This window comes from Diabrotica virgifera, chromosome 6 (genome assembly GCF_917563875.1).
Source record: "Diabrotica virgifera virgifera chromosome 6, PGI_DIABVI_V3a".
NCBI lineage: Eukaryota > Metazoa > Arthropoda > Insecta > Coleoptera > Chrysomelidae > Diabrotica > Diabrotica virgifera.
In genome coordinates, this window is record NC_065448.1 from 250496103 (window position 1) to 250518094 (window position 21992).

The window sequence follows — 21992 nt, forward strand, 5'->3', positions numbered from 1 at the left end:
ATTCAGCTGCGGATAGCTGCGGATGCCCGAAATACAGGGGATTTTAATTTTGCTATATAGGATGACGTCACAAAAATAAAAGTACCTACTTATTTGTTTTAATTATAATAAGTTACGATTTTTTTGTTTTAGCTAAATCTGGTGACTGTTCTGACCTAAAAATAGTGTTCCGTAAATATTTTTGCGACCAAATGGACCTACAAGATTTTCGTAATCTAGAGGACAAATTAAAATATTTGGAAATTCACTTATTGAACTGTTATATCTGATAATTAATCAATTTAAAACAAAGATTTAGAGATTTTAAAACGACGATGATAGAGAAATGATTAAAGACTCACGAAAAGATGCGGTATTTCTACAAGCAAGTAAATATTGGTTAGAGGGAACATTTAAAACTGGTAGAAAACAAATACATGGAACCAGGTCGGCTTTCTAAATTATTTGAGGACTCCAGTGAAAGGATGAAAAGAAGAAAAACAGAAGAAATACGTTCTTTGCTTGATGGTGAAGTTATCGTTCATGCATCACAGACATTACAGGCTCGTGGAAAAAGGAGTTCTTCAAAAATACCAAAAGAGATCTTAGAGATCCCAGCTAGTGCAAGGAAATACAGAGATGCGTACAGAAAATTAAACTTCTGACCCACTATTAACAATTTTAAGCCGCAAGAAACGTGTACAGAAAAGGATCAAACCATTTGGCTCTGAATCAATTCAAATGCTGTTACCTACCGGGTGACCCCAAATACTGAGTCCGATATGTCAGATACCGACTGAGGTATAAGTAAAAACCTGCATATTTTGTAATTTTAAATATTGATTTTTCCTATGAAAAATACAAGTCAATTTTTAAAAAACAATATTTTTCTTTGATTTGTGCCAGTTTTAGTTGAAATATGCTGTAAAATAATTTTGGCCGCGTAAATCCATTAAATCGACGTATGTGCGTCGAGACGGTAATCACCCAATACGAAGAATTGCTGAACTGTGGGTTCCTGGAAGGAGCAAAAGAGGAAGGCCAAAGAAGACCTAGGGGAGACGCCTCACGGTTCCCGGGAAGGGGGGTTATCGTGGAAGGTCTTGTCACTGGGAATTTTTCGGCGTCTACTTATTTCTTAATGATTCTTTAGTCAAAATTCACTGAGAGCGAAATCGCAACACGTTCTTTTTTTAACTAAGGGCGAAATGCATTTTTTCTGCACTAAGCTCTACTATTCCGTAAAAATTTTACATCGTTTGAAATGCACATTGTATTACCAATATTTTTTTCTTTCAAAAACTATCAGAAATAGTTTTGGGGATATTAATACATTAGCCTGAATTTTTTCAGATTTTTCTGACTACACTAAGACCACTTTTTGAGGCTTTGAAAATGATTTTTTTACTTTTTTGACCCTTTTAAACGCTTTTGAGATAGTGCTCTTGTTCCGGGTGTGAGTATATAAATATACTTTATTCAATTTAATGATATTAGTATTTATATAAACACAAAATACAAGCTTAAATTAGGCGCCAATTTGAAAAATAAACTAATATACACTCACGGACAAAAATATTCCATATTTTGAAATTAGCGTGTGAAATAAAAAAAATTGTGTTGCCCCCAGTGTCATAGAAATAGGATTTCTTTTCAGAATCCGATGTTTTAATGTTTCATATAAATGGTATAATCGGATTTAAATTTAATATGGGCTATATGGTGGCCAATATAATTTTTAAATTCAATCTCATCAAGGTAAGTATTCACTATTCTACCGACATTAAGGCCTGCGTCATGGTACACGAATTTGTTATCCAATATGGCTGGTAAATGGCAAAACTTGATCTTCTAAAATGTTTTTAATGTACATATCAGCTGTCATTCACCCAATCACCTCCACAAGTTCAGTATCTCCTTACCAAGGAATACCACTCCATAGCACTATGCCGCCACCACTAAAATTAACCCTCTGTATGAGGTTACATCTGGCATACCGTTCACCATATGTAAGCAAGATTTACAAGACTTCGTCTACAGAAGAGTTGGCGAACAGTATGTCAGTTGTAACCTCATACAGAGCGTTAGTTTTGGTTGTGACGACATAGTGCTACATAGTGAATACTTAACTTGATGAGATTCAGTTTAAAAATTATACTGGCCACTATATAGCCCAGATCAGATTTAAATCCGATTATAGCCTTTATGTGATACTTTAAAAAATGGCATTCGTAAAAAAACGAACATTCCACATGCATATGCAATATTTTTGTCCAAGAGTATATAAGTGAGATACGTATTTTTGCATTATAGATGTTACAGGTAGAAATTCGATAACATAACAATTATAATATATTATTTATTTATTATATAAATAAATATGCAGATATATGTTGACCGCAAAATATTAACAATTAGAGATATTAGATGTATAATAAATTGGTAAAGTGTTACAACATTTTTTGTACTAAAAAAGAAAAAAAATTTTAATGATAATATTATTATGATATTACAATGCCATTTTAAATATGCGTTCATGGCATTTTAAACATGGTTATTGAATTTCTACCTCTAACACATGTAATGCAAAAATACGTCTCTCTTATAATATATTAGTTAATTTTTTATATTGGCGCATAATTTAAGCTTGTATTTTGTCTTTATAATACTAAAAGTATCATTAAATTGAATAAAGCATATTTATATACTCACACCCGGAAAAAGAGCACTATCTCAAAAGTGTTTAAAAGTGTCAAAAAAGTGAAAAAATAATTTTCAAAGCCTCAAAAAGTGGTCTTAGAGTAGTCATAAAAATCTGAAAAAATTCAGGCTAATGTGTTAATGTCCTCAAAACTACTTCTGATAGTTTTTGAAAGAAACAAAATATTGGTAATACAATGTAAATTTCAAACGATGTAAAATATTTAAGGAATAGTAGAGATTTGTGCAGAAAAAATGCATTTCACGCTTAGTTAAAAAAAGAACGTGCTGCGATTTCGCTCTCAGTGAATTTTGACTAAAGAATCATTAAAAAATAAGTAGACGCCGGAAAATTCCCAGTGACAAGACCTCCCACGATAACCCCCCTTCCTGGGAACCGTGGCCTATGCAGGACGTGTCGGTAAAGGATATTGATATGACCCTAGATAGAAAACCGTATGGAGAAATGCAATTAGGGAAGCCCATCTTGCATAGGTATACAGGCAGAATCCCATGATTTATACAGTGTGTCGCATTTAAGAATAAAACACCCCTATATTTCGGCTATCAAAATAAATACAAAGTTGAAAATTTTGCACAGTCATACAGGTTGATGGTGCACATTTTTAAGATAGTCAACTGAAATTTAAATTTTAAACGCCGCCTACTGCGAATCTAAAGACAGGGTGAATTTTCCTTGAACTATTTTATTTTGAAATTATATACAGGGTGTAACAAAAATACAGGTCATAAATTTAATCACATATTCCGGGACCCAAAATAGTTCGATTGCACCTAACTTACCTTAGTACAAATGTGCACATAAAAAAAGTTACAGCCCTTTGAAGTTACAAAATACAAATCGATTTTTTCCAATATATCGAAAACTATTAGAGATCTTTTTTTTGAAAATAGACATGTGGCATTCTTATGGTAGTAGTATCTTAAGAAAACATTATAGTGAAATTTGGACACCCCATAAAAATTTTATGGGGGTTTTGTTCCTTTATACCCCCCCAAACTTTTGTGTACGTTCCAATTTAATTATTATTGTAGTACCATTAGCTAAATACAATATTTTAAAAACTTTTTTGCCTCTTAGTACTTTTTCCAAAAGTCAGTTTTTATCGAGATATTTTGAATATCTGTCAAATCCACCACATATTTGTATATGGCTAAGTACGATTATGGAGACTTGGTAATAATATAAAAATTTATTTATGATTTACATTTTTAGGTATATTTTGAACCATATTAAAAAAGAAGTAATATCTTGATAAAAAGTGCCTTCTCGAAAAAATACAGAGGCAAAAAAGTTATAAAAACACTGTGTTTAATTAATGGTACCGCAGTAAAAGTTTAATTGGAACATACACAAACATTTGGGGGGTTTAAAGGAACAAAACCCCCATAAAATTTTTATGTAAACATATTAAAAAAGAAGCCGCAACTCGATAAAAACTGCCTTATCGAAAAAATACTAAGAGGCAAAAAAGTTATAGAAATATTGAATTGAACTAATGGTACCACAATAATAATTTAATTGGAAGGTACACAAAAGTTTGGGGGAGTTTAAGGGAACAAAACCCCCATAACATTTTTATGGGGTGCACAAATTTCACTATAATTCTTTTTTAAGATGTTCCTGCCATAAGAATGCCACATGTCCATTTTCAATAAAAAATCTCTAATAGTTTTCGATATATTCGAAAAAATCGATTTTTATTTTGTAACTTCAAAGAGCTGTAACTTTTTTTATGTGCATATTTGTACTAAGGTAAATTAGGTTTATTCGAACTATTTTTGGTCTCAGAATATGTGATTTAATTTATGACCTGTATTTTCGTTACACCCTGTATATGTAAAACTAAAAATCACTGGATTTAAAATTATTATTTGTTAAATGATCCTAAAAGCAAAACTAATTTAACAGAAAAACTTCCTACTACATTTTTCTGTAATCTCCAGAGAGCTGATGTGAAATGCAAAAATGGGAAGTGGCAAATTTAAAACGAGAAAATCCTTTTTGGTTGTTTGGTGCCTAATGTACCTTTCAGAGGAAATAATTATCAAAAATGCATGAAATGGGGAAATTTTCAGTTAGGAATTCAAGGATAATGGCAAACCTAGAAAGGCAAATGCAAATTGAAGCTGTTTTATTACGAATGGAGTTAGCCATAGTAATAAAAATTTGAATATTTTACTAGGCATCAGTATGTTATAGTCTGGGAGTCAACGATGTGTTTCTGAAATATTTTGGATATAAACTTATGAAAAAATTTAGGGTAACAGGAAAATCAGGCAATTTAGGTCTAGAACATTTGCTTGAGGTGTAACACATTTTTCAAAGTATAACAACATTCAATATTTAGTGCTACCGACTCTTGCTGTCAAAAATTTTTGCATTTTTGGTCTGAGTATCCTTGTTATTAAGGCACGTATCCACTATGTTGGTGCTCGGTGCAACTGCTCTAATCGATACAGCATGCGCTCCTCTACATAGAAACCGCCACCGATTGGAGCACCGAGCCGGCGCGCACTGTTCCACGGTCCGGGAGCGCCAACGTATCCACTGTAGTATGTGGAGCAGTTGCAGGAGCGCGGAGCAAGAACATAGTAGATAAGTGCCTTTAGATCGTCAATAAAAAGTTGTTAAATTCAACCGACTATTCAATCCAAGCATGTTTAAGATCTAGCAAGTTAGATGATGAGAGATGTCTTTTTTTTACTAATCTTTTGAAGCTTGTATGGGCAGAGATGTTTGGACGTTAACCGTCCTCTTAACCTTTGTTTTATAGACTACAATAAAGCGTTTGATAAAGACTAATAACACACCTCTATTACAATCAGCGAGCAATAGTAAGAATTGAAAAAGAAACATCTGAAGAAATGGAAATAAAGAGAGGAGTCCGGCAAGGCTGCATGCTATCACCTCTATTATTTAACGCTTATTCTGAAGAGGTAATGCGAGAAACTCTGGAAGATGAAACAGTCGGCATAAGAGTAAATGGAGTCTTAGTTAACAATATCAGATATGCAAATGATACAGCAATAATAGCCGACAGTTTACAAGACCTGCAAAGACTCATGAGTAAAATAGTAAGGTGTAGTAGGGAGTATGGACTCTCTCTCAATATCAAATAGACGAAGTTTATGAAAATTAGTAAAAACAACCATAATACTAACGAAATCTTGATAGTAGAGGGTCAGCAGATCGAAAGAGTAAAAAAGTACACTTACCTAGGAACACTTATTTACAACAGAAAATAATGACTACACTGCAGAAATCAAAGTCAGAATCGAAAAAGCACGTTCTAATTTTATGAAAATGAAAAAGGTCCTATGTAGCGAAAATTTAACATTAGCTCTTAAAGTACGCCTAACAAAATGTTACGTATACAGTGTACTATACTATGGAGTGTAATCATGGACTTTAATTGTAGAAACAATGAGACGACTTAACGTCTTTGAAATGTGGACCTATAGAAGAATTATGAGTGTTTCCTGGGTAGATAGAGTTACGAACAACGAAGTACTGAGAAGATTAGGTAAAGAGAAGGAAGTTGAACTTACAATTAAAGAAAGAAAGCTACAATATCTAGTACATGTGATGCGGGGCGAGAAGTATGGCATCCTGCGACTCATAATGCAAGGAAATATAGATGGCAGAAGAAGCATCGGAAGAAGACGAATTTCATGGCTGAAGAACTTGAGAGAATGGTTTGGATGCAGCTCAAAACAACTATTTAGAGCTACTGCCTCAAAAATTAAAATAGCTATGATGATTGCCAACCTCTGTAGCGGAGATGGCACCTGAAGAAGAAGAATGGGCATTGTCCATTCAAAAAACCTCGATTTCAACCTTCCCAAAATACACAAGACGATATCCAAAGGCATATTTAAGGACGAGGAAGTTCTCATTCCGAGAATTCAGATGATATCAACGGATATGCCATACGAACAAAGCAAATCCTTGAATGTTTGTAGACTGAATATAGAATAGAAAATAGTTGTTTATTTAATGTTCAAGTTGACGTAGTATGTTGACTTGTAGGCAACCCAGTTTATCCATTCTCACGCCTGCAACACAACGAAAAATATAGTATATCACAAGGTACTGCAATAAAAATAATAGACAGGATTGCAACCCACTGAGTAAATGGTTACTTTATTTAACAGAACATTAATTAAAAAACTCTAACAAGAAGTAAAACCACTTCTATGTAAATTGGTATATTTATTAAAACTTAAAAAATCCCAATGGATTGAATAAAATATGTCCAATTCAGAACATTTTCAGACCTCTTTCAGAACATTAATTATTAATCTAAGGCGGTACGAAGTTTGCCGGGTCAACTAGTAACAGATTTAAAAGGTTGTTGTCTAACTCATTGAAAGCAAGGCAAAAAGGGAAACGATTACAAAAAAAAGAAATTAGTTATTTAAACATAAATGTACTACATACATTTGGTGATGTTGCGTTATGTCGTCCTAGAAGTAGTGTATCCATTGTGTAATCTAGAGGTTCAGAAGATCCATCATTCTGAAAAAAAGTATATCTATATTAGTTGAGATTATTCACATCATTATATGTGTAATATATTGGCATAAAATTAGACTAAAATTAGACTTAATAACAGAAAGATCCAAAATGATTAGGAAGAAAGCCAACCCAATATGGATTGACCCAACGAATTTAAATGAATACCAAGGCAATATCAATAAAATCCTACAACAAAATGAATGCATGAATAATGTAGATGCCCTAAACGAAAATATCGTAGAAGCTATTCGAGAGGCTCAAGTAAAATGCTGTCCTAAAAGAAGCCAAGACGAAAAAATAACCATTGAAACAAAGCAACTAATGGAAACTAGAAGAAAAATCAAAGAAAACGAAAGCACTGACGAAGAAGAACTGCGAAAAATAAACAAAGAAGTATCAAAAGCTATAAGGAAAGATTTAAGGAAATTTAAGAATGAAAAAGTCCAGCGGACTATAGAAGAGAATAAAAGTCTGAAAGTCCTGAGAAGGCGGCTAAACAATGGAAAATGCGAAATACACAAACTAAAGAACAAAGAAGGAGTCCCCACATCAAATAGAGAAGAACTACTACACATAGTTGAAGACTTCTATCAAGAACTATATACAAGCCAAAGAGAAGACCAAAAGAATTTAGAAGCCGCTGCATCACGCAAAGTTATCAACCAGGGTTCAGAGCTCATGCCAGAGATCACACTAAGCGAAATCCAGGACGCAATGAAAAGGATGAAAAACAACAAAGCGCCAGGAGAAGATGGAGTCGTAATAGAAGCTATAAAGATGGGTGGACGTGTCCTTCTCAACCAAATAAAAATTTTGTTTAACCTTTGTCTAACAGATTGTTGCATACCGGAAACATGGAACAATGCAGTAACAATTTTACTACACAAGAAAGGAGACAAGGCGCACCTAGAAAACTATAGACCAATCAGCTTATTGAACCACATCTATAAAATGTTTACCCGAATAATTACGACAAGACTAGAAAAAAAGTTAGATTTCTACCAACCCCGAGAACAAGCTGGATTCCGCTCAAAATTCGGAACGAACGATCACCTACAAACAGTAAAAACCTTAATAGAAAAGTCGATAGAATATAACAAACCACTGGTACTTATCTTCGTAGACTTTCACAAAGCCTTCGACACTGTGGAATTAGACAGCATTATAACTGCTCTGAACAATAGTAGAATAGATTACCGGTTTACAAAGTTAGTGCAAACATTATACCAAAACGCCACAATGCGTGTAAAACTACATGATACTACCAGAGAAATTCATATCAAGCGAGGTGTGAGACAGGGCGACACTCTCTCACCTAAATTATTTATAGCGGTCCTCGAATACGCCTTTAAAATGCTAAAGTGGGAAAATAGAGGAATAAAGATAGATGGAGAAATGCTCAATCATCTGCGTTTTGCCGACGATATAGTACTTATTACCGAAGATCTGGGTGAAGCACAACAAATGCTACTAGAATTAGAAAACGTGTCTTCAACAATAGGTCTAAAAATGAACATCAGTAAGACCAAATTTATGACAAATTTAGTTCCCAGCGAACACCTAACCATCCAAAATCAAGTGGTAGAATTGACAGAAAAGTACATATATCTCGGTCATGAAGTCAGAATAGGCAAGGACAATCAGACCTGCGAATTTCAACGACGAATAACACTTGCTTGGGCGGCGTATGGATCACTAAGAGACATCTTTAAGAGCAACATCCCGACAGCTATGAAACGGAAGACATTTGACCAATGCGTTCTTCCTATTATGACATACGGAGCAGAAACTCTCACGCTCACAAAAACAACAGCACTAAAAATGCGAGTGGCACAAAGGCGCATGGAAAGATCGATTCTCGGCGTGACAAAAAAAGACAAAATAAGGAACCAAGACTTAAGGAAAGAACAGGTATCACTGATGTCGTTGAACGTATAGCCAAGCTGAAATGGAATTGGGCAGGTCACATAGCGCGACTGAAAGACTCACGATGGACCAGAAAACTAATTGACTGGCGCCCAAGAGAAGACAAACGCAGCAGAGGACGACCACCAACACGCTGGATGGACGACATTAAACGAATATCCAAGAAATGGCAACAAGAAGCACAGAACCGTGAAGAGTGGCGAAGAATGGGAGAGACCTATGTCCAGCAGTGGACAGAAGAGGTTGTATGATGATGATGATGATGATATTGGCATAAAACTAAGGGGGCATATCTAAACAATTATGACTTTACGAAATTATAAAATTAAACTGTCGGTTTCAATATTAAAATGCCGACTGATTATAGAGCATTTGTTTTATAATTATGTACTTAGTAAAACTAGTACTTTTTACCACTAGTGACAGTTAAAATAAGATGAAGTTCCTATGTTGCTGAATACTGGAATACTGAATGTCCCCAATAAAATAAAAATGTTGTCGGATTTTAAGGCGCTGCGAGCTGTGACGTAATATCAAGGGCGGATCCAGAGAGGGGGCCCTGGGGGCTATCCCCAAGAATTTAATTTTTTTTATTTTTCTTTATTAGACAAATAAGAATACTTTAATAACGATAAGTTTTGAATGTCTTTATGGCACTTAGTGTGTGAAAGCTTAGTGTGTTTTTGTTTATAAAGTGATAGTATATAAATTTATCTCTCAGGGGTCAGGGGCTGTATTAAACTATCAACAACTGACGATGGCATAATTAAACAAAAATAATTTTTTGACGTGACTATAATATTTTTTACATACTCAACGCTTCCACCCTTTATGACCTATTTAAAATACAACTACTAATCATTAAAACCAATATCCGCTGTAGGGTTTCCTTTATATTCTTCAGTTTTAGTGGTTCCGATAGAGAGAACTCAAATTACCTAGTAGTTCTAATGTTACAGTCTATTTTTAAACACATCTTGCAGCTGTGTGTTCTATATTTTAGTGTCTTTGTTTCGTGATTTAAGAGCTCTTTGTGGAAATGTCATTATCAGAACCGAAATGCTTATTAAACATTGATGATTTTATTTTAAAATAAAATGTATTATTGAGATTGAGATCTATATAAAGGAGAAAAGAAAATATTTACACACATGTTGTTTCTTTTATCTCCTTGTGCATTTTTTGTTAAGATCGAATATTATGTTGATGCTAATCAGGGGGGATCAAATTTTGTGAGAAAATTCGATATAAACGTCATTATAGTTTATAGGAGATACCAAAAAAAGTTATTTAGAAAAATAGGATACTAACAGGTTTTACATGCTTCAGCCACCGAAATATAGGGGTGAAAACACTTTAAATGTAAAGTTGTAGAAAATTTACTTGTTTATATAAAATTACGTATGATGTTTAAAATATTCCTAGATTTTACGTCATACAACATATGACTCCCCACATCACGTGCGTTGCTAGTCCTGAGGGGCAGACCCTTACATTAGGGACTCTAGATAGCAACATAATAGTTGCTATGATACCGATAAACGCACCATTGATTACTCTTTGACGTGCATCCTCTTTGGGATACCTCCGCCTCCGCAAGATGATTAACAAATGATCTTGAGAGATTAGACCATCGTATTTTTTTATCACGCATTAATGAATGCCTCATCTTTCGTCTATAAGTCTATAGCCTTGTTAATTAATTATTTGGTTGTTCTGAAGCTATTTTTATGCCACAAGGAAATAACTTCAAATTCCTCGGTAGAATGCAGTAGGATGTGGTTACCCATACTAAAAGAGGAAGTCAATAGAAAGAAAATACCACGATTAGTAAGTCAGTAACATATCAAGTTTGTACATATTGTATATTTTAGTATTATGTATATAATATCTATGTATTATTAATATTATTTATAATTTAAAATAGCACATATACAGTGTGACCCATTTAGATTGGAAACACCTCTATAAAATTTTAAGTTGATAACCGATTTTAACAAATTTTTTTTTAATGTCATGTAATAAAAGGTCTATTGCGGGACAAAATATGAAATATTTAGTTAAATTTTCAGGGCATTCTACGATACTTTTTCTTCGTCGAAAATGGAGAATTTGTATGAGCGATTTTTTTATTAAAAAAATTTCTACGCCACTGGATTTAGAGTGGCTTCAAATAGCTATGACAAAAATTTCATTAAAATATATTTATTAATAACGAAGTTATGACAACTTAAAATTTTAAAACTCACTAAGCTACGAGTCAAAAAAGAACACCCTGTATCAACAGATAACCATAAAACTAATTATTTTTCAAATAATTTTAATATTAATAATTAACAAGATACCTTTTCTTCGTCGAAAATGGAGAATTTGTATGAGCGATTTTTTATTAAAAAAATTTCTACGCCACTGGATTTAGAGTGGCTTCAAATAGCTATGACAAAAATTTCATTTTAAATTTATTTTAAACATTTTTTTGTCTAGTAGTGGTTTATTATTAAAATTATTTGAAAATTAATTAGTTTTATGGTTATCTGTTGATACAGGGTGTTCTTTTTTGACTCGTAGCTTAGTGAGTTTTAAAATTTTAAGTTGTCATAACTTCGTTATTAATAAATATATTTTAATGAAATTTTTGTCATAGCTATTTGAAGCCACTCTAAATCCAGTGGCGTAGAAATTTTTTTAATAAAAAATCGCTCATACAAATTCTCCATTTTCGACGAAGAAAAAGTATCGTAGAATACCTGAAAATTTAACTAAATATTTCATATTTTGTCCCGCAATAGACCTTTTATTACATGACATTAAAAAAAATTTGGTTAAAATCGGTTAACAACTTCAAATTTTATAGAGGTGTTTCCAATCTAAATGGGTCACACTGTACATTAAAGTCGGAATTTGGTATTAGATTTGAGAGTAAACTAAATGTAAGCCCAAATACTTACGATGTCGGGAAAGTATCACGAGGTTTTCCTGGTTTTCCCTCGTGATTTACTATGGAGTCTCTAGCTCGAGAATTTTACTGCCACCGTTGCATTTGGTTGTCTTTTTAAAGACAGATCACGTGATATGATTTTTTGTGGCGGATATTCTTGAGTTGGGTTAATTTCATGTAATCAAATGAACTATCTTTTAGTAAAGTCGTCCCACGAACGCAACTCATCAATATTGGCAATATCATTTTAAAGTCTTCTACTTTAAAATGTATAATACATGTCTGAATTGCCGATATAAATGAGTCAGATTAAATAAATTATTAGAAGAATTTTTTACTTAGCAACAACATTTTTGTTTAATTTAGTATTATTTTGTATTTTGCCAACGACACCCGACTTGGGCGTCGAAACGTTAATAAAATCATTTTTTTTTGTAAAATTGTGGCTTATTTCCCATTGAAAATGGTTGATTAATTATTTGGCAGTGTAAACGAAGCACTTTATTTTCAACGTTAAATTATATATTTACTGTTAAAAATAAAATGTATTTACCATTAATTTCAATTAAATCTATATTGCCTGAGTGTAATTAAAAGCAAAAGCACCGCACTAGAAAATTGCAATGAGTCTAATTAACTTATCGGTTATTATAATCGAAGATCATCACACGCTATTTCAGAGGCGTTCATAACTTTTATGCATTATTGCAAATAATGAATCAAATGCAAATGCTATGTAACCTTGTTTGTGAAAATATTTATCTACTTTCTACCAGTTTTTACACAAGGAATACAAGCTATAGAACTATACTAAAATCACAATAAAGATGCATTCAAAATAAACAAACTACAGTTGAGTCCGCGAGTCTTTACCCGTGCGTCATTAATACCTGAAGAGATAAAACACATACTTTTTATCTAGCATCATTCTCTTCCACGCATGAAACTCATGACAAACCAGCTGCCGTTTGTTATTAAGTAACAACACATGTTATTTTTATGAACCATCTAGACTCAGTTCATTGAAAAGAGATAGGTACAAAAAAAGACGATTCGGTATGTTTTCATATTTTAAGCACAATTTGTTTGACGTTTCTGCTTTGTTTACTTTTGTGGCTGTCAGTCAGTTGAATTTTTTGCGGTTTTGTAATAGTCGTCTTGACATATCAGAATATGTTCTAGTATAGACTGATAGAAAATTTTCTAGATGATATAGAAAAATATTTAGTTACGCCAATGCATAGAAAATCTAATCACATTATTACAAAGTTGAAACCATAAACCATGACCACATCCACATGATCCTCTTATAGTTTAACTTCAATTTAAAGTAGTACATTTTTTTTATTAAACATTCATTTTCTTCTTGTTAAATAAACGTATCTCTGTGTTCGTGTGTCATTGCCACAACTACGGAATAATGAGCCTTGATCGTTCCCATCGTATTCATAAACCGTGAAAATGTCGGTCTATAATATAGTCTGCTTAGCCGATTAAAGACTTCTTTACTTTTCGTTAGTAACAATAATATAAATACATATAAATTAAAAAAGAATGCGCCGTAAAACGAAATCAAGAGACGTCATATATTTCAGTTCTTTCAGAGAGCGTCATAAACACCCTTACTAGTTTCACTCTCATTAGAGAACATCAGATAGTGTATTTGCTCCGGACATAAAAATTCGAATTGTTAAATATAAATTCTTCGAAATGTAACGATTTTGCAGAGTTTTGAAATCATTTTACTTTCCAAACTTAAGGGTTTAAACAAATCTGGTAAAAAAACTTACAACCAGTTTAATTACACAACACTCCAAAACAATAACAAATCAGTGGCGGCTGGTCAGGGTCGGCAGTGCCGACCCACACATTTATGGACACATAGATTTTTTTTTAAATTTAATTTAATCAGAGTTGATGATATTTGTTTCTGTGAAATAAAAAAAAATATCTGAGATAATACAGACTAAATTTTATTCATTGTATTTAAGGCTATGGGTACATAATTCACAAATATTTTACGGCTATCCCTACCTTTTCTGTGTTTACATGGCAAATTACGTGTAGTAAAATTCACACTGGTATGGATATGTACATATTACTAGAATGTCATTCTACTTGACAATGTCATAACTAGCTTAAAGAGATGGCTTTTGAATGTTCTTGGATAACTGATATTTTTTGTATAATTGCAAATTATTAATTCAGTTAATAAATGTGATAATTTTTTCACTAGTTATGTATTCAGTGATTGTAATAATTTATATGTACCTACAATAAAAACTAATACTCAATCGAGAAAAGAGGAAAAGTGTTAAAGTGATTTTTTAATAATATATTTAGTCGAGGACATGAAGCTGGAAAAATGGCAAAACCTCGCAATTTTTTCGTCCAGCATGGATTTGTACAAAAATTTGGGATTAGGCTCATTTCACCCTCTAGTTCATTTTCTATATTGAGCCATTGTACGCTTTTGGTTTTTTAAGGGTGAAAACGCCTAATTGTAAAAAATTATAAAATAACATTTTAAACTTGAATATTGTCAACATTTGCTTCTTATTAGTTACATGATTGTTTTGTGCTTTAAGATATAATATCACAATATTTCAACCCTTAAAACCACCCTTGTTGGACTAGCTATGAAAAGTTTGCTTATCCTAAAAGATTAATTTCGGCTTGCATCAATTTACATAAAAATTTGGGGTTAGGATCATCTTACCCTTTACTTCATATTCTATACCATGCTAAAGGGCGTTGATTATTTTTAGGGGTGTAAACTACCCTTATTGTCAAAAATTATATAAAAACATTGTAAACTTTAATATAGGTAAAATTTGGTTTTGACGGGTTAAATAATGATTGTTTTATGCTTTAGGATATAATATCATAATATTTCAACCCTTAAACACCACCCTTAATAATATTGCAATTTTTAAAAGTAGACAATTTAATAGATCTATACAGAAAAAAAGTAAAATTACAAAAACATTTATTTACAAAAAATACGAATTTAAAAATATATAAAAATATACATACAAATAGTTTTTTAGTCATCCAGTATACACACCGGCTCTATGGTATTATATAGGTACATTTAAAATGCTCTACATATAAGGGGACTATTCGAATTTTTCGAAAAAAAAAAGAATGTGTGTGTACTTTGTACGCACGTAAGAAGTTATACTTCTACTACATATTATGTGATTTTTAAGACAATACCAAAAATTAAAAAAAATAAAAGAATAAAACGCACACAAACACATTGAAAAATGCCACAAAGAAAAAATGATTTCTGAACGATAATAATTGTTGGCAAAAATTTTAAATACGCATTTTCTGAAGAAAAAAAATTATATAACAAATATACTTAATCATAACATGCATAAAAAAATAAAAAAATAAAACTTGCATCGGGAATTGAACCCGTGAATTTCGTGGCGCTTTGATTCGTAATCGAAGCGTAGACTAACTCGTCCAATCTCACATTATTTATCATGTGGAAAAATACGGTAACTGAACGTTTTACTGTTTGACAGTTGTTTTGAAAATTAAATTATGTAGTTTAAATTTTGTGGAAGAAAATATAAAAATATAACAAAACAGTAAGAAAACAATATATTAGATGAAGATTGGTAGAACTTTTGTTGGTAATCAAATTAAGTATGTAAATCAAAGCATTACATACCTACTAGATAAATAAATCTACGCCAAAAAATCATAATTTAAATTTGGGATTTCTCTCTAAAATCCGCATTCTTGAGAAAATAAATGTATGTATTTAAACCTAATCCAAATGTATAATTACAATATGATTATAATAAAAACTACTTACCAAATTAGAATGAGTTTTCCTTGTCCAAAATAGTCCAAAAGTCCAAAAATATAGGTATATGAAAACTATTTAAAAAGGCAGTATAACTATTAACTAACTTTTGTTTGTTGTTTCTTTTCACACAAATTTTAAAACGCAACAACCATAAATAATCTAACTACAGCTGTGCCACAGCCGCCATATTGAATAATTTTTGACATGTCATTTGAACATCCAATCAGAACAAAGTTATAATGCACATGCGCCCGGTCGCTAGGTTTTACCATATAAAAATTCACCCTCTATCGCCGGTAAAGAAGTATAACTTCATAAAAAATTAGTTTTATAAACATAGCTCCTTCATTTTTGTCGATAAAAAGTTTTTTCAATTACAGTCTTGTAGGATTTTTGAAGAGTAATAATACTGTGTAAATTAAATTCCGTAAGATCCCTTAATTTTTAATTGAGGTGGGTTTAAAGGGCTCGAATAAGGGGATGTTTGCTCGTAAATAGATGTTGTAAACAGCTATATCTCGCTAACTGTTCACTGTAATGAAAATCTATGCATTAGGAAATTTTAGCTATTAAAAATGCTACAATTTAGTAATTTATCATTTTTTTCGTATCTCCAGTATTTTCGGAGATATTTTGAAGAAAATGATAAAAAATTCAAAATTGCAAAAAATCAATTTTTCTTTAAACTCCAATTATTCTAAAATTAGGCCTTTTCTTCTTCTTATGGTGCCTATCCGTTACGGATGTTGGACACTAACATGGCTATTCTGACTTTGTTGACTGCTGCCCTGAAAAGTCCGGTAGTGGTTAAGTTAAACCATTTTCGCAGGTTATGCAGCCAGGATATTCTTCTTCGTCCTGGACCTCTTTTCCCATGCACTTTACCTTGAAGTATGGTCCGAAGTAGGTCATATCGTTGTTCATTGCGCATTACATGGCCCAGGTATTCCAGTTTGCGACGTTTTATGGTTACGACTAGTTCGCGCTCTTTACCCATTCTATGTAGAACTTCTTCGTTGGTAACTCTGTCCTCTGTTAGGCCTTTTAAATAGGTCAAACTTCTTGGGTGTATTTATAGTATAAATATAAAGGAATTACAGAAAGGCGAAGACCAATTTTTAGTTATAAGGGTAGGTAGGGGGTTATTTTCGCTGTTTTTTCGAAGAGAAAAGGTACCGACTTTATTTTTTACCATAAATTGCTCAATTTTTATGCTAGAAACTTTTTATTATTTTTTTGAAAGATTTTATTGTATGCTTTAAAAAACATCATGTAAGTTTTCCTGGAAAAATGCAAAGTTTTCCCGTTATCTGGCTTTGAATATTTCAAATTATGCATTTGACGAAAAAGCTAACCTTTAGCATGCCGTATCTCAGTTTGTATTGGTCGTAAAAATATTATAGAAAAACAGTTTCGTTCTAAAATAACAAGGCAGTTACCCTTATCTGCTTTACTAAAAATGAGGTGTTGGTTTATGATCTTATTTTTAATAGATTTGAGTGTGGATAGAAGGGATTTAGACTTGTTAAATGAAAAATTGGGAAAAGCGAGAGATGAAGATGACGTGGAAGTAGAAGAGGAATTGATGTTGGAAAGAGAAGAATTGTTATTAGAGTTTAGTTTTGAATTTATTGATAGTTTGGATGCAAGAGTTTCTGATTGATGTTTTTTGTGTAAGTGAAATGGAAAGATTTTGAATCCAACCATATCACAAAAAATCCAGAGATATTACATTGGTTTCGTTATGTAGATGACATTTTAGTCCTCATATCTGGTAACTCCGACTCAGCTCACAACTTACTTCATAAAATCAATCAAATCCATCCTAAAATCACTTTTACCATGGAACTAGAATCTTCTAACTCCATTAACTTCCTGGACATATCTATTACCAGAGTATATGACCACTTCAACTTTGGTATCTACCGTAAACCTACACAGACTGATCACGTTATCCATTCCACTTCTAACCATCCTCTCTCACATAAACTTTCTGCATTTCGTAGTTTTATACATAGATTAAACTCTATTCTTCTATCTACAACTGAATTTAACAAAGAACTGAACATCATCAAACAAATTGCAGTTAACAATGGTTATGACCCAGACATCAGATCCATAAACTTCAACAGAAAAGAGAACTTAAGTTACTTCAACAATCCGCTTTTTCATCATCTTCCACAACTACTCCAATTTATGCCTCCTTACCGTTTAATAACTCCAAATTATCTGAAAGAGTCAAACAAATCATTTCTAATTCTTGTGATAACATCAAAATCTCATTTAAAGTCAATAACACCCTCAATAAAAGCTTAACTAACACCAAAGACCCTATCCATTACATGAGCCGTAGTGGGGTATACAGACTCTCTTGTTCAGACTGCGATGCTACCTACATTGGTAGAACTTACAGATCTCTTTCCACCCGATCGGCAGAACACAGTAAGAGAGATACCACTTCAGCCTTTTCGCACCATTTAAAAGTCAATAAACATGAACTTAAGATTCCTGACGGGGTCCAGTAGATACACAACATTCAACAAAAAAATACACTCCGTTTAGACTTGTACGAGGATTTGGAAATTGTCAAAGACCTAAAGAAAAGTCCCAATTGTGTCAACCGACAAACATCCCTTAACCGCAATTTTGTCCCCATTCACCGTCAATTATTCTCATAATTCCTATTACTTTGTTATACATTCCCTTTTCCTATCCTATCTGCTATCTTCTTTATCCTATTTACCCACTGTCAACTATCTTCTTCGTTCCCTTACTGGCTCCAAACTCCTTTACACACACTAATCATTACTAACCACATGAACCCTTCTTAATCAAAACCTAATTAATTTACCGTACCTTTTCTCACTTCTTTCATTTCTTTTCTTCATTCAGTTCAACCCTCATACTCAACTTCTCCAATCTTTCTCTTTCACTCATTTCACCTATGCTTTGACCCTACATCACACTCCTTTGCTTTTTGTCTTTGACCTTTTCCAAATATATTTTCCCTCCACACCTAACATTCCATCACTTTATTTCAGTCATCACAGTTATACTCAATAGTCATTCTTGTAATCAAATTATAACAATATTCATTCTCTTAATTTTGTTTTATTAATATATTCATATTCACCAGTTTGTCACAAGAATTTTCTCAATTTTATAAAAATTGTTCCATAATAATTGCTTTCCTGAATCATACTTTCTACTATCACATTGACTATATCCTAACTCTAATTTATTTAAGTTTTTAATTTTCACCTACATCCAAATAAAAAAATTTCCCTTCTACCTATACAACCATCAATACACATACTGTGGACATGTAAATTTCTTGATATACCTAATAATATCCCTTTTCAAAATTTAAAACTTCTTCTATATCACCACCTATTTATTTTTATTTCTGTCATTACTTCTAATCAGCTCACTTTTTCATTTTGAATTTTTTGATCAGGTTAATTTTATTTGATACAGTCAATTAGTAGTTACCTACAGTTAAAATAATTTTTATTTTGTAAAACACATTTTCTTTTAATTTTAAAAAACAATAGATTTAATTAACAGACATTTTCAGATATTAAAATCTTTACCATATCTTCGTCTTGGATCATGACTTTGTTATTATATTTCCTTGAAAATCGACTACCTTCTTCCTCAACTGTCAATGTCACATCAAGCATTTCCTTACACAGCATGCCCCGCTCACTCTAATAAAAAACATGTAATCGTATTTATTTTCCTTCCATTTAGTCAGAGGCGCTGATGTCGGCCTTGTGATTGGTGGAACATGACTTTTGACAAATCCTGCGCTATCTGTGAATCTGTAATCTGTGTTCGTGTTCGTTCGTTCGTTGTCGTTCATTTATTTTATATGGTCAATGGTCGGTTATGTGATGTGTTTGTGTCACCATAAAAAGCTAATATTCAGTCGTGTTTTTTGATATTTTTGTTATTTCATAATCGAGTACCTTTTTAAAGGTAAGTTTTTCTGATTGTAGGTACTGTTTATTCAACAGTTTTAAAATACACATTTTATTTCACGTTTTGTTGTTAGGTCTAATGGTTCCGTTCAGCTGTTGTGTGCAGACGGTGGAAAAATTCGACAAGTAAACATTTATTTAATCCAAATTACTCATATTTCTATGTAAAATGTCACATTATTGTTTAAATAAATAAGTAAGAAACAAAAGTTGTTTGTGTTTTACCTTTATTGTCCACTTGAATAAATAAAATATTAAATATTGGAAGTACCGTATGTACCTAGCATGGAGGCTAGATTATGCCACTCTTCCTATCCAATCAACAGCAAGAATGTTTAAAATTTCACACCTATCATGTAGAAGCTACAGACCACTTATGTGGAGGCCACATGTGTAGTATCCTTCCAATTAAACAGGTGCTGAAATACGTGACATATTTTTTGAAGGGTAAGATCGCATTCTACCAAATCACACAACACTTTTTTTTATGTTACACAGCTTTGACACTTAGTAGTCATCGTTGACCGAAGATGGTTGATTGGGTCCTCGGGTAGAGTTTCACCATGTTCCCAGAGGTTTAATCCCTGAACATCGGCGTTTAGCCATTTTAAATTTATTTTAACATAATGTAGATTTATTTATAATCACAACCATTGTTTGGTTCTGGGGCTATTTTGCAAGTATTCAAGTAAGTAATTTTCTAGTTGAAAACAACATTTTATCACAAAATCAGTTCGGCTTTTTAAATAATATTGCACCACTGATGCCATGTTTTCTGTACTACATGAGGTTTATCAAGCACTGAACAATAATCTTTACACTGCCACCGTTTTTTGTGACTATGCCAAAGCTTTTGATTGTGTAAATCACAACATTTTGATAAAAAAACTAAATTTCTACGGAATTCGAGGCATTTCTTTAGATTGGTTCCAATCTTACTTGGAAGATAGGAAACAACTGGTTAGAGCAAATGATAAAGACTCTAGTCTCAAAAACATTGTATGTACAAGGTTCAGTATTGGGTCCTCTACTTTTCCTTATCTTTATTAATGACATCACTAATTTAAAAATCGATGGAAACATCTTTCTTTTTGCTGATGATACCAGTATCACTTGGAGCAACTCAAATATTGCAACTCTTCATGCTACTATAACTTCTGATCTACTTACAATAAAAACCTGGTCCGACTCAAATTTACTCTCGTTTAACGTAGATAAAACAGTAGCATTGTCTTATAAAGGAGCTCTTCAACCCTTACCTCTTAATAACAGCCAGATCAGTACCGTTGATTCTGTAAAATTTCTTGGCATTTCTTTAGACAGCAACCTTAAATGGTCCCTCCATATCGATTTGTTACGGAAGAAACTCTCTTCAGTCTGCTATGCCATAAGATCTGTTTCGAATGAACTCAATTTAGCATCTTCCAAAATAACATATTTTTCTTTGTTCGAGTCACATCTTCGTTATGGTCTTCCTTTTTGGGGTTCTGGTACAGCTGCCCAATTCGATGTTATTTTCAAATTACAAAAAAGAGCTATAAGATATCTGTTTGGCCTCAGAAGAACAACACACTGCAGAAGTTACTTCAAAGATCACGGAATTTTAACCCTTCTATCTTTGTATATTTTAGAAACTGTTTGCTTAATTCGTAAACATCTACATGTCTTTCCACCAAGACCTAATCATCACTACTTCACTAGAAATTCTACGTTTGACGTCTATTTGCCGACCCCGTCCTCGGAGTTAGTAAAGAAATCGATATTTTATTCCGCAAAAAAATGTACAACCATCTCCCCCCCCCCAACTAAAATCTGCACCATCTTTTCCCAAATTCCGTAAACTGACAAAAGCCTACCTGTCTGAAAGACCATATTATTCAGTAGAAGATTATTTTATTCAATAACTAAGAAATTACAGTACCCTTTGCACAAGTAGTATTTTTATTATTTTTTTATCTATATTTGGGAGTCATATGCAGCAGCTTAACTTTTTAACTTTTAAACCTTTTTATTTAAATTTTTGCAATTGATTATTTCTGTTTTAACTTCGATTTATTTATTTATTTTATTTAACTTATTGACGATGTATGTAATTTT

General features: G+C 32.5%; 1 protein-coding gene across 2 annotated transcripts in view; it reads right to left on the minus strand.

Moving 5' to 3' along the window:
• LOC114338534 (adenomatous polyposis coli protein) overlaps positions 1-21992 on the minus strand; it is a 216516-nt gene that overhangs the window by 99533 nt on the left and 94991 nt on the right. For both annotated transcript variants that reach the window (XM_028289138.2, XM_050653906.1), the window contains one exon: positions 7145-7222. In XM_028289138.2, the coding sequence (XP_028144939.1) occupies positions 7145-7222 (78 nt within the window). The remainder of the gene's footprint in view (positions 1-7144; positions 7223-21992) is intronic.